This window comes from Spinacia oleracea, chromosome 6 (assembly GCF_020520425.1).
Source record: "Spinacia oleracea cultivar Varoflay chromosome 6, BTI_SOV_V1, whole genome shotgun sequence".
NCBI lineage: Eukaryota > Viridiplantae > Streptophyta > Magnoliopsida > Caryophyllales > Amaranthaceae > Spinacia > Spinacia oleracea.
The window spans coordinates 127,239,733-127,250,974 of NC_079492.1; the positions used below are offsets into that span (position 1 = coordinate 127,239,733).

Here is an 11,242-nt window from a genome sequence, read left to right on the forward strand (position 1 = left end):
TTGCTAAAAAATCATTTAATTTTAAATGCAGAAAATCTGAGTATCATTACAATTGATATCAAGTGCAAGATTGATGAAAATCTTCATCATGCGTGTTTAAGGTATCGTGAAATACACATGCCAAATGACCAATTTGGTAAATAATTTATAGCTGACAACAATTTAGAATAAATGACAATTTGATATAAAACACGTTCATACAAAAATTTGGTAATAAATAAATTTGGTTGCAGTTGCGCCGTAAATTTGGATTGAGCTTGCAAAATCCAACATGTGTATTGCAAAACTAACTTTTTCCTCACTTGTTTTAGCCGAGCTTCTGTGTATCCAAGTATCCCCTATTTTGCTTTTGTTAGTTATTGAATTTTAATTTTAATATCGTAATATTTACTTAAACATTTCGTTACAAGAATGACACAAAGACTCCTCAACTTCAAAAAAGTGAATTCTTGCTCGAAAAAGGAAAGGGGCATGTACAACTTGGTTGAACAACTAATTACTCTTCTTTTGTTACAATAATGATACAAAGACTATTCAACTCTAGCAGTAGAAATTGCTAATAAGAGAAATGCTCGAAAAAGTTGCAAATGTTGATCCGGTCGATCAATTATCACGTAATTCATGGAACTTTAAGATCATCAACTCCAAAACTAGCCTGTATGTAACAAAGTAAGACAACATAAGAAATTTGAGACTTTTGATTTTGTATAATTTTATTACAGTATGTTTTTCTACTTTCATATATGCTACTTTGATATTTTCAACATAAAGGAATTGAATACTTGCCAATAACTTGTGATTGTCTTCAAGTACTGGAGCAAAAGCTCCACACAATATTCCAATCTCAGCATTAATTTCGACACTCCCACCTATTGAACACATGAATTTCTTTCGTTCGGGAGCAAGCTTTATCAAAACCTATATGAGTTCAAATCTATATTTCAGATACTCGATAAAAAAAACATGGACATTAAGCTCTAATCCAAATTCAAAATTTTGTATATACCTTAAAGGTTGAGATTGCCATCCAACCATGCCATTTCTTTAGTGTCCTCTTGTAGGAATCTGTACAAGCTTGTGTCATAGACCACTCTGGATGTTCCAATAGGTTGTGAAATAATTGTATCATAAAATCCATCGCCCTGTAAAATGTCACAAAAGAAATCAAAAACATGATGTACGTGTTGTTAGTAACAAGTTAGAAATAAATTCTTCGTATTTTGAATTTTATTGATCTGGAAATACTAGTAGCAACTAGTAATACCTGTTCAACCAAACAAGTGCATTAGTGCAACTTGATGAACTCCTTGCTATCTTAGATTCAACCTCCTCTTTTGTAAAAGTACTCAAATTACTGTATTTTGAAGGGTTAGAGGCATATTTTAATTCAAGTTTCTGCAAAATTGAAGAAAGAAACATGTGCATTGTTGAGAAGGTTTCTCAAAGAGAAAATTGACATAAAGCTAGTTACAAAAGTACATGACCCTTTTACCGTAATGTTACACGCAACATCAGCCTTTACACAAGACATTTGTGAACCAAACTTGTCTGTAAGAAGATAAAATTTGTAAGTATAAAATGATATTGCGCATAAGAAGAAAAACTGACTTGTTTCAAATTCTTTCATTGGTCTGAGGATTTGAAAATGTAAACAAGATGCGAACACAAGTACATATAGACCATTCCTAGAAACTTTACATACTAATGAAGCTAGATGATAACTAATACTTCCTCTGTTCATAAATGCTCGCAACGTTTGGTATTTTTACACTATTCACACATTCTACTTTGACTATTGTTGGTGATTTATGATGTCAAATAAAACATAGTCATGTGGGATCTTGTTAGATTCGTCTCAATATGTATTTTCAAAATATCAACTTTTTATATTTTTTGCTTGAAGAGAATTTAAGATATTGGCAATCTAAATTGTGCATTGGCATGCGTGAAATTGACAACGTTGCGAGTATTTATGAACGGAGGAAGTATTAAATTAATATGTATATGCGATAGTAAGAAGGTTGATTTTCATACCTATAAGGGGTAATAACAATCTACATAAATCCAAAAAGGGTTTGGTGAGTATAGTTCCCTCTTCGGACCTAATATTTTTTACTCCTTCTATTGCGCGAGTAAACACATTTCCTTCCATTCTTGCACTTCGATCACTTCATTAGTATGATTATGTACGAAGTAGCAATCAACTCTATTATTAATTTGCAAGATGTTAAGGAGGGAGGGATAACAAGCATTCATCAATCATCTGCATTACAACAATTAACAAAATAGAATTTATAAAATTGCACCATTTTCTTACATGATAAAGAAAGGTAAGAAACTAATGCTAAATTTGTTATATCTACCAAAATTTAGTTCAATAATTAATGCATAATAACATATACTTTTGTACAGAAAATTAGCAATAGTTTTTCTAGTACATGACAAATTATTTTTTGTGGTGTACCATTTATGTATTGTATTAACTATTAAGATATAAAAATATGTGAGTTTTCACTTTGTCTATATCATAAAAGCATGCATTTGGTACGACAAAAATAACCTTCTAAGTTCTAATAAGATATTATTCCAAAATTAATGCAGTTTCTGCAATATTATGTGATGGAGAAGTAAAACATGAAGAACTACAATAGTTATGAAGAAAAGTTTTCATTACCCACAAACATCACATATATATATATATATATATATATATATATATATATATATATATATATATATATATATATATATATATATATATATATATATATATATATATATATATATATATATATATATATATATATAGGATAAGCCGCATACAATGTGCGAAGCCAAAAATGCAAAGAGTGATTAATAGTTATATTCATGTCATTCAATTCATTGTTAAACATGAATTGACTAAAGGATGCATAATTTTTTTAGCAACATAACAATAATAATAACTATAATTATAATAATAAAATAATAATAAAAAATGATGAGATTACATTACCAGGGCGATGGAAAATGCTAAGAGAATGGGAGAAAGAGAGAAAAGGTTAAATTCAGGTTGAATGCAACTAAAAGAAAAGGGGGAAAAAAAGAGACGAACGGTTATAACGAATAAGGGGGATTATTTTTGTGGCGAAGAGAAGTTGTGTTAAAGTATGTAGTTTGGGAACAAAAGATGGTAATTTTAGAAGAAGTTGCCAGAACAATTTTATTTTGTTTGACTCATGCAGATTGTTTTTAGCACAACTAAAATTGGCCTTTCAAGGTTTTTTTTTTTATATTATCATCTATCTTTTGCATATATGGTTACTAAACGAAATCACTCTTTACTCGACACACTCCCACAAAAAAACTCAAAATACTTCTCCTTAACCTTAACCTTTTACTTTTACCTCTTCGTTGATACAAATTAATTGAATTGTTATTCATTTAATAAAATTAACATCGAAATCCACACAACATTGTTGATTTACTAACATGCTTGTCCAAATAATTCAAACGCTATAATTCTTTCTTAAATTCAATATAAAATTTTCATTCAATTTGTATGAAGTAGTACTAGCCATTTCATTCATATGACACGAGATAGGTGTAACTAATTGATACATGTTGCACGTAATTAATTAAGTCACTCGAGAAAAAAGTTGACACACTTTCATTAATTTTGAAGTTATCCAAATTTGTCATCCATTTCAAATCATATAGATTTTTTCTTTTGATTATTGTATTTTTTTTTCATTTAGATAACTATTATCCATAAAATTGTTAATCTTTTAAGACATATGAAATGAGCAGAAAGGTAAAATGGTGCGGTTTTTTCTTTGTATATGCATTGAAAAATAAGGGGGAAAGGACACTAACAAAGTCTATTTATGCTTAACACTCCGACTCCTTAGTTTACTTATAGAAGCATAAATGACAAATAATGTAAATGGAATTTGATTCTAGAGTTTGATACCACCTTCTAACTGTGAGGGGGTCGAAAAAGCGCGAGGCTAATGCGTGACCTTGTCCCTCGTGGGCGTGACGATTCTTTTTATTCAATCAAGTGTAATTGGATTTCCTGTGAGTATACACCCAATTGACTAGTAATAAAGGAGTCGCCATTCAGTTTTTAACGACAATGAGAAAAACTGACAAAACCCGGTTATCGTGACATAAAGGGAGTGCAATTATGTTTGACCACGACGGCCGTAGGTTCCCTTGTGATCCCTGGTGTGGGGATCTCTCAATATACACCCGCAAGGTAGAGATTGAGGGTTCGGGGGACTGTAACTACCGAGAGGAGTAATTCGCTCGTCGATAACTCCAGAGGCAGGATATCCTTACTAGCTCAGCATAAATAATTGAAGGGACATACGTTAACTATTAAACTAATCTGAATTGATTTTAGCAATATGCAACATATAATACTAATCCGATCGTGATTATCTGATTTAAATAGCATTAAGGGACCTAGCATGATAATCCGATTTCCCAAAAATATTATATTTGTTAGGCGTGATAGAACAATCCTATTAGGTTAGTTTAGCAGTTCATAAAAAGGGTGAGGAAAGCAGTTAAATCATCGAAAAGGGACACGTTACGACGCACCCTTGAGAGGTGCGTCACGGTTCTCAGAAAACTAACCACTTTGACTTTGCTATTTCTCCTTTTTATTTAACGAATCTCAATTATGGGACAGGATACGTTCTGTTCGATTTATGGATCGATTGCGACAGAACGCGTGAACAGTTTTGCAGCGAGAGGCTTAGGCTAAGGGGTTTAGAGTCAATACTCAGAATATATTATGTGTTGTTGTGTGTTTTTTCACGTCGAAACTAGGGGCATATTTATAGGGAAGAGTTCGTGGAAAGATAGAATTGAAGAGTTCTAATCCGCGAAGAGTTAGGAAAAAACACGTACCCAGGTACTTTCAGCGCCCAGCTCTGTGAAGGAAATAATGCCCTTGGTCCAAGTATGCATTCTATGTTAAGTCTAATAAATGCGGTTCAGTATTAATTAACAAGTTAATAATTCAGTGAGATCAAGTGAGCTGAATGCCTAGCTAGAGGCCGCTTCAGTTCAAGTGGAATTAATGATATTAATCCACAGCTTACTCTTGACTGAACCCGTAGGGTCACACAAATAGTACGTAAACGGATCAAGTATTTAATGGCATTAAATACTCCATCTATGGATATTCGGAATCGACGGATCTTGGTTTCAGTGGGAGATGAGATCGTCACAGGCAAGAAATGAATACTCCGGAAACGATGATATTGCCGGAAACGGAAATATGGATCGTATCGGAAATATAAATATTATCCAAGTCGTAGATGTTGCCGGAAACGGAAACATGGTACGTATCGGAAAATATTATCGGAAATGGAAATATTGCCAGAATCGGAAATATTGCCGGAAACGGAAATATTGTCAGAATCGGAAATATTATCGGAATCGGAAAATAATTCCGGAAACGGAAATATTAAATATTTGTTCGAAACGGAAATTGATTCCGGAATCGGAAATATTAAATATTGTTCGTATCGGAAATGAATTCCGGAATCGGGAATTTAATCGGAAGCGTATCGTACGAATTAGCATCGGACGAGGCCCGCTAGACGAAGGCCCAGCACGAAGCCAGGCCGTCGCCCAGCGAGCCAACGCGCACCATCGCACGCCAAGCCTCGACCAGGCCCAGCGCAAGGCCAGGCCCAACCAAGGCCTTGGGCGCGCGCGCGAGAGCACAGCAGTGGGCCGAGCGCTGTGCGCCTAGCGTGGGCCGCAAGGCTTGCGCGGGTGTACGGTGCTCGTGCAATGCTTGTGCGGGAATCCTGAAGCAATCAGGATTCGAAGTGTGATTAAATCCTAAAACTATTAGATAATGATTATTTAATTAGAGTCCTAGTAGGGTTATAATTAAATAAATTAGTATCCTAATAGGATTCCAAAACCCTTTCCATAACTCTATAAATAGGTGCCTAGGGTCACATATTTTCAGAGATTATTCAAGTATTCAAAGTGAGTTTTTGAGAGAAAATTCAGACACATTCCTTGACTAAAAGTGCCGAAAATCTTTAGTACCTTAAGGGCGATTCTAGTTGGTCAATCTTAAGGCGGATCCGGACGTGCTGTGGACTATCTACGGAGGGACGACACTTGGAGTCCTAAAGACTTGTTCTTGTTCGGTTCGGGCGCAGCTAGGGAAGGCACGCAACAAAGAGTATGCATCTAAACTATGCTATATGATTATGTGTAAATAATATGTATTCCTGGCTAAATGGTTTTTCCGCATGATTTATGAATTGTCATATGTATCATAACCTAACACTCTGGGCGTCAAAGATTTCGGCGCCCAGCTCTGGGCGTTGAAAATAGGATCCTGGCAATTTCAGCGCCCAGGGCTGGGCGTTGAAATTGCTGTTTGGGCCGTTTCTTTGTCAGATTCGGATTCCTAGAATCCGGAGAGTTTGAGATTAATTCGAGTCTTTTAGCGCGTATCAATTTCATGACGGAATGCGTCTGGGCCCGTTACGAACTCTAGGCTCGTTAGGATTTTGATTAATACGTAACTCTTATTTCCGAATCCTATTAGGAATAGGATTCTCGCGGTTTTCTATCTCATTTAGGATTTATGTTGGAGTGCAACACCTAATTCTGACAGGTTTCTATCTTTTATGATTTGCCACTTTAAGAAGCTACCTTTTACGGTAGTTACTATTTTTAGCAGGTTTCCATAAATAGCAGGTTTCGGGTGAAATGAAATGGGGAATCGAGATTCGTTTATTTTATAGGAGATGCGTTGTCAAGTGGAGTTTTTATGCTTTCATCATCGAACCTTTCCCTTGCGGGAACGGGGACAAAAGTAGGTGTCTACAGTTAGCCCCTACTTTGACTGAGTCTTGGAGTAAGACGATGGTCAAAGTATTAGACGGAGTGCGTCACACAAGCCATGGTGTATGTGACCTGTTTTGCGAGGGTCTCACGAGCCCCCGAGTGATAACATTTGACTTAAGGGTCATCACTTGAAGTGTCGACATATCCCTCACGTGTCATTGGGATTTGTCAACTGATAGTATAGAAACTTCCTCACTTTGTCATTGGAAGGATCTAAAGATGCGTAGAAACTCCCTCACTTTGTCATTGGGAGTAACTACAGATGTTTTCGAAATTAAAGCTGTAAAGTGTAATTGGGCCTGGCCAAGCCCAATCACGAGGTAAAACGTTTTTAAAGATTCTCATTTTCAGGGCTAGCTAAACGAGAAAACCCCCTTGTTTTTATAGGACGTAAAACGAAGGAAAATCCAACACATCGTTCTTTTTTGAAAAAACGAAAAACCAATCCTTTAATTTATGGAAAAAGGAAAAACCAATCCTTTAATTTTTGGAAAAAGGGAAAACCAATCCTTTAATTTTCGGAAAAAGGGAAAACCGATCCTTTAATTTTCGGAAAAAGGGAAAACCGATCCTTTAATTTTCGGAAAAAGGGAAAACCGATCCTTTAATTTTCGGAAAAAGGGAAAACCGATCCTTTAATTTTCGGATAAAGGGAAAACCGATAAAAGTTATCGCTGCAGCGACTAAGGACCTGCGCTGTTAGTGACGCAGACCCCGCCCGCTGAAGGTGGGCGAGCCTGTCCGCTGAGGGTGGACCCCCCGTCGGATAGAAGTGGACGAATCTGTTTTGATGTTTTTGAAAATAAGGACCTACGCGGTTTGTGACGTAGACCCCGCCGGCTGAAGATGGCGAACCTGTCCGCTAAGGGTGGACACCCCGTCCGATAGAAGTGGACGAATCTATTTTGAAATTTATTTTGCTTTTTTGAAAACAAGGACCTACGCAGTTTGTGACGTAGACCCCGCCGGCTGAAGATGGCGAACCTGTTTTATTTTGAAGATTTTATTTTCTTTTCATTTTCGAAAACTGAGGACCTGCGCGGCTAGTGACGCAGACCCCGCCCGCTGAGGGTGGGCGAGCCCATTTTGAATTTCTTATTTTGCCTATGTAGAAGGGCTTTTGTGATTACAACCTGTTGGTGGGTCGTAATATTTCCTGATTAGATGTGTCCTATAAGTGGGTCCACACTGTGTATATTTTTGTTTAACAATATTTTTTTTTGAGATATCCAAACATGATATGGTGTATGGCGCAGTCTGGAAATGTAATTTTGATCGCGCGCTCCTCGTTGAAGTCTATTTTTTCGCGAGCCCCCAAGCATTCGTGCTTGACGGTCATTTCTTGTCAAAGAGGTTCCTACACATTCTGTAATGTCCTTGATCGTGTTTGGGATTGTGCTCGTAAGTGAGAGCGATCTTTGTAGTGGTGTGCTATTCTTAACAAAGTCGTGAGGTGCGACTTTCAGTAAAGAAATCGGCAACTTTCAAGTCAAATGAACATGGCAGGACCCTATAGAAGTTAGAGAGGGTCTGGGATCATTTTCAGCGCCCAAGCCTGGGCGTTAAAGATTTCGGCGCCCAGCGCTGGGCGCTGAAGATAATTCCTGGCGAGCTTTTTTGATGACACAGTTGGCCTCTTGGACGTTCTATGTATTATTTTCTCTTGATTTTTTCTTTATTTTTAGAACGCGATGATTTTCTTAAGAAGCTGTAGCCGATTGGTGGATTACGGCGCTTGTCGCTTTGGGGCGATTATTTTAAGGAACTGTTGCTCTTAAGGTGTTCAGTTATTGCAATAGTCGGGCGAGTCTATATGGCCCGAGGAACATACCTTGAGGTGTAAGACTTTGATCGCTCTTATATTTTTTGAACGTGTTCGTGAATGATGATATGTATGTGCGAACAAGCGTTCATAGAATGGCCGTTGTGTGCGGTCCATTAATCAGTTTGCTTGAATCATTTTTTTTGAGCAATGACTGATTTTGAATAGTTTGCTTAGAAGCTTGATAGGGGTCAGGTCCATTCATGAAGTGGGCTCAAACATCGTGCCCTTTCGATTGTTCAAACATTTGCTTCGAGATTTTTTATTTTGTTATGGTTGTTTCGTAGCTTGGAGCCCCCAAGTATGCATGTTGGGATGCTTCCTTTTGGCGTACGATTTTGTAGGTTCTTTCGAGAAAGATGCCTTGGGGTTTCGCTCGTGTAGGTGCGAGCTATCCCTTCCGTGGTAGGTAATGTTTTGCTACCTTTAATCCTTAATGTAGAAGTCGTGTGGCTTGCATTTGGGCGATAAGTAGTATTTGCCTCTTACTCTTGGTCGTGCTTACATTAGTGCAATGTGCCTTACCCTTTTTTAGACTTGTACTGTGGGATTATGGTGCAACGCATGCTTTTGTGGCCTAACGGCGTGTCTTAGAACATTCCTCCAAGTGTTGGGATATCATTATTTGGAGTACTTCATCGTGCTGAATCGTTCAGGTGCTCGAACAAGTGTAGCACCTTCTGCGTGGGTTTGCACGGCTTATTACTTCGTTCGATGCGAGGATTCATAGGTGTTTCTTTCTTATTTTTATATCTGGGCAAAACTTGGCTAGCAGAAAGATTCAGCGCCCAGGCTGGGGCGTTAAAGATATCGGCGCCCAGCTCTGGGCGTTGAAATTGATTTCTGGGTATATTTTGATGATTTTTTTTCTTTCGCTTTTTCTTTGGAACGACTTAGACTGTGTAACGGGCGCTTGTAGGGCGAGCGTTATGTGCAGTAGCTTTTTGGTGACTCGCGATTTTCAGTTACCCTTGTTAGTGGGGTGACTTTATATATTCTAAGTAGTGCTTAGAATTTGGGAGGGGTTGTAGCCATTCTAAGGTTCGTTTTACACGATTAAAGCTTAGGATTGTGCCCCTGTGATGTATGTATAGCATTAGCGTCGAGAATTTGCGATAAAATCGTTATTTCGAGTATTTTTAGAGTGTTTTTCTCAAGCCCCCAATTGTAGCTACGGGATTGGCTTGGTGCTGTAATGCTTTGCATACGTCTTTATTCATTCATGGTGACAGGGATCATGAATAGTTCGAACCAGACTCGTTTAGTGCGAGGTACGTTCGAGTAGTGACCTGCTACTTCTTTTGTAAATGTCGTATTGTGTGACATTGCCATGGTCAAGGTAGTCACATGTTGAAGTGTGCCTTGTCCAAAAGCTAGGTGTCTTTCTTTACCCATAATCATATTTGGAAAGCCTTTGACTTACTTGCAACATTGAGATAAACGCATACTTAGCTTAAACCAACGACACTTTATTATGTTCGAAGAAGCCTTTGAAAATTATTTGAAATCCGAGTCCTACTGTGTACAATCCGAGGTGTCATAAGTAGGTTGACTTATAGAAGGGTTCGTACAGGATTACATGAGTGAATCAAAATACTGTTACGATTTTGGAATGCTGTCTAAGGATTTGCTGGAAGCCAGGGTGCAGGCGTCAAGATTTTACTTGTGCCCGTTTGGCATATACTTTAGGCTTTTAGGGCTATCTTTTCCAGAATTGCGGGAATATAAACCGTTTTCAAATAGACTTAGATTTACTTGGTGTATGTCTGCACAAAAGGTCAAGGTATACTTAGTTCTTTCCCTAGCTCTTTCATTTCAATTTTTAGCCCCCAGTTGTTGTTATGTCTTCCCTTTAATGATGTTTTTAGATTTCGATTTTAGATGCCCGTGTCATATGTCTGAGTAGGGTGAGCCTTGGTTAAGTGCCAAGTCCTATTGACAATGTCTGATTTTTTTCAAAGGAGATTCGCAAGCGTTTGAATTACCATGAACGGGTGCCCTGAAGGAACGATGGGGCGATGCCGTAGAACAATCCTCTTTATTACAAGCTTACTGCCTTTACTACTTGTCGGCGATTATGACTATGTCTAACGGTGAAAGAAAGTCTTTAAGTGAGTTAGTTCGCTTTAGGGAGGGTCAAGTTGAGTACTTTAGAGGTCATGGACGCTTGCGCTAGCCCCCATTCAATTGAGGCGAAGCGATCTTTTGAGTCTTGGCTAAGTGCCTAGGAGTGTGAGTGCTCTTCCTGGCAAGGGTACGTGCCCTTATTATTTTTCGATGTATGCTCATTAATTTTGGCATTTTGATGACTTGGATTTTTCTTTCGACTTGGATTGCAAGTAATTAAATTTCAACAAGGGACTTCTATTTTTATTCTTGTTATTCTATAGGCTTTAATATTTTTGCAAATTGGTTGGAACGAATCATGGATTGCCTACGTATCCGCCTTAAATAATTTTAATTTGGAATCAGGTCTTGCGTAGTTCTTAGCCTAGAAAATGGTTTCTTATAATGCCGAATTCGATAAGTATGTTCTGAGGTGGAAAC

At 37.6% G+C, this 11,242-nt stretch overlaps 1 protein-coding gene across 1 annotated transcript; it reads right to left on the bottom strand.

Annotated features, from left to right (window-relative positions):
* Positions 1-432: 432 nt before the first annotated feature.
* On the bottom strand, positions 433-3,131 carry LOC110794384 (glycolipid transfer protein 1-like). Its single transcript, XM_021999356.2, has 7 exons — positions 2,996-3,131; positions 2,035-2,263; positions 1,493-1,548; positions 1,265-1,395; positions 1,007-1,142; positions 787-918; positions 433-655 (listed from the first exon to the last, which is right to left on the bottom strand). Exons 2-7 carry the CDS (start codon positions 2,150-2,152, stop codon positions 620-622), a joined length of 609 nt encoding a protein of 202 aa, XP_021855048.1. The 5' UTR covers positions 2,153-2,263; positions 2,996-3,131; the 3' UTR covers positions 433-619.
* Positions 3,132-11,242: the final 8,111 nt, after the last annotated feature.

Excerpts from the sequence above, each read along its gene's own strand:
- LOC110794384 (XM_021999356.2), bottom strand. The coding sequence starts at position 2,152 with ATGGAAGGAAATGTGTTTACTCGCGCAATAGAAGGAGTAAAAAATATT. Across the intron at positions 1,143-1,264 it reads GCACTTGTTTGGTTGAACAG|GGCGATGGATTTTATGATAC; the intron begins GTATTACTAGTT and ends GACATTTTACAG. Across the intron at positions 919-1,006 it reads TGGCAATCTCAACCTTTAAG|GTTTTGATAAAGCTTGCTCC; the intron begins GTATATACAAAA and ends GAACTCATATAG.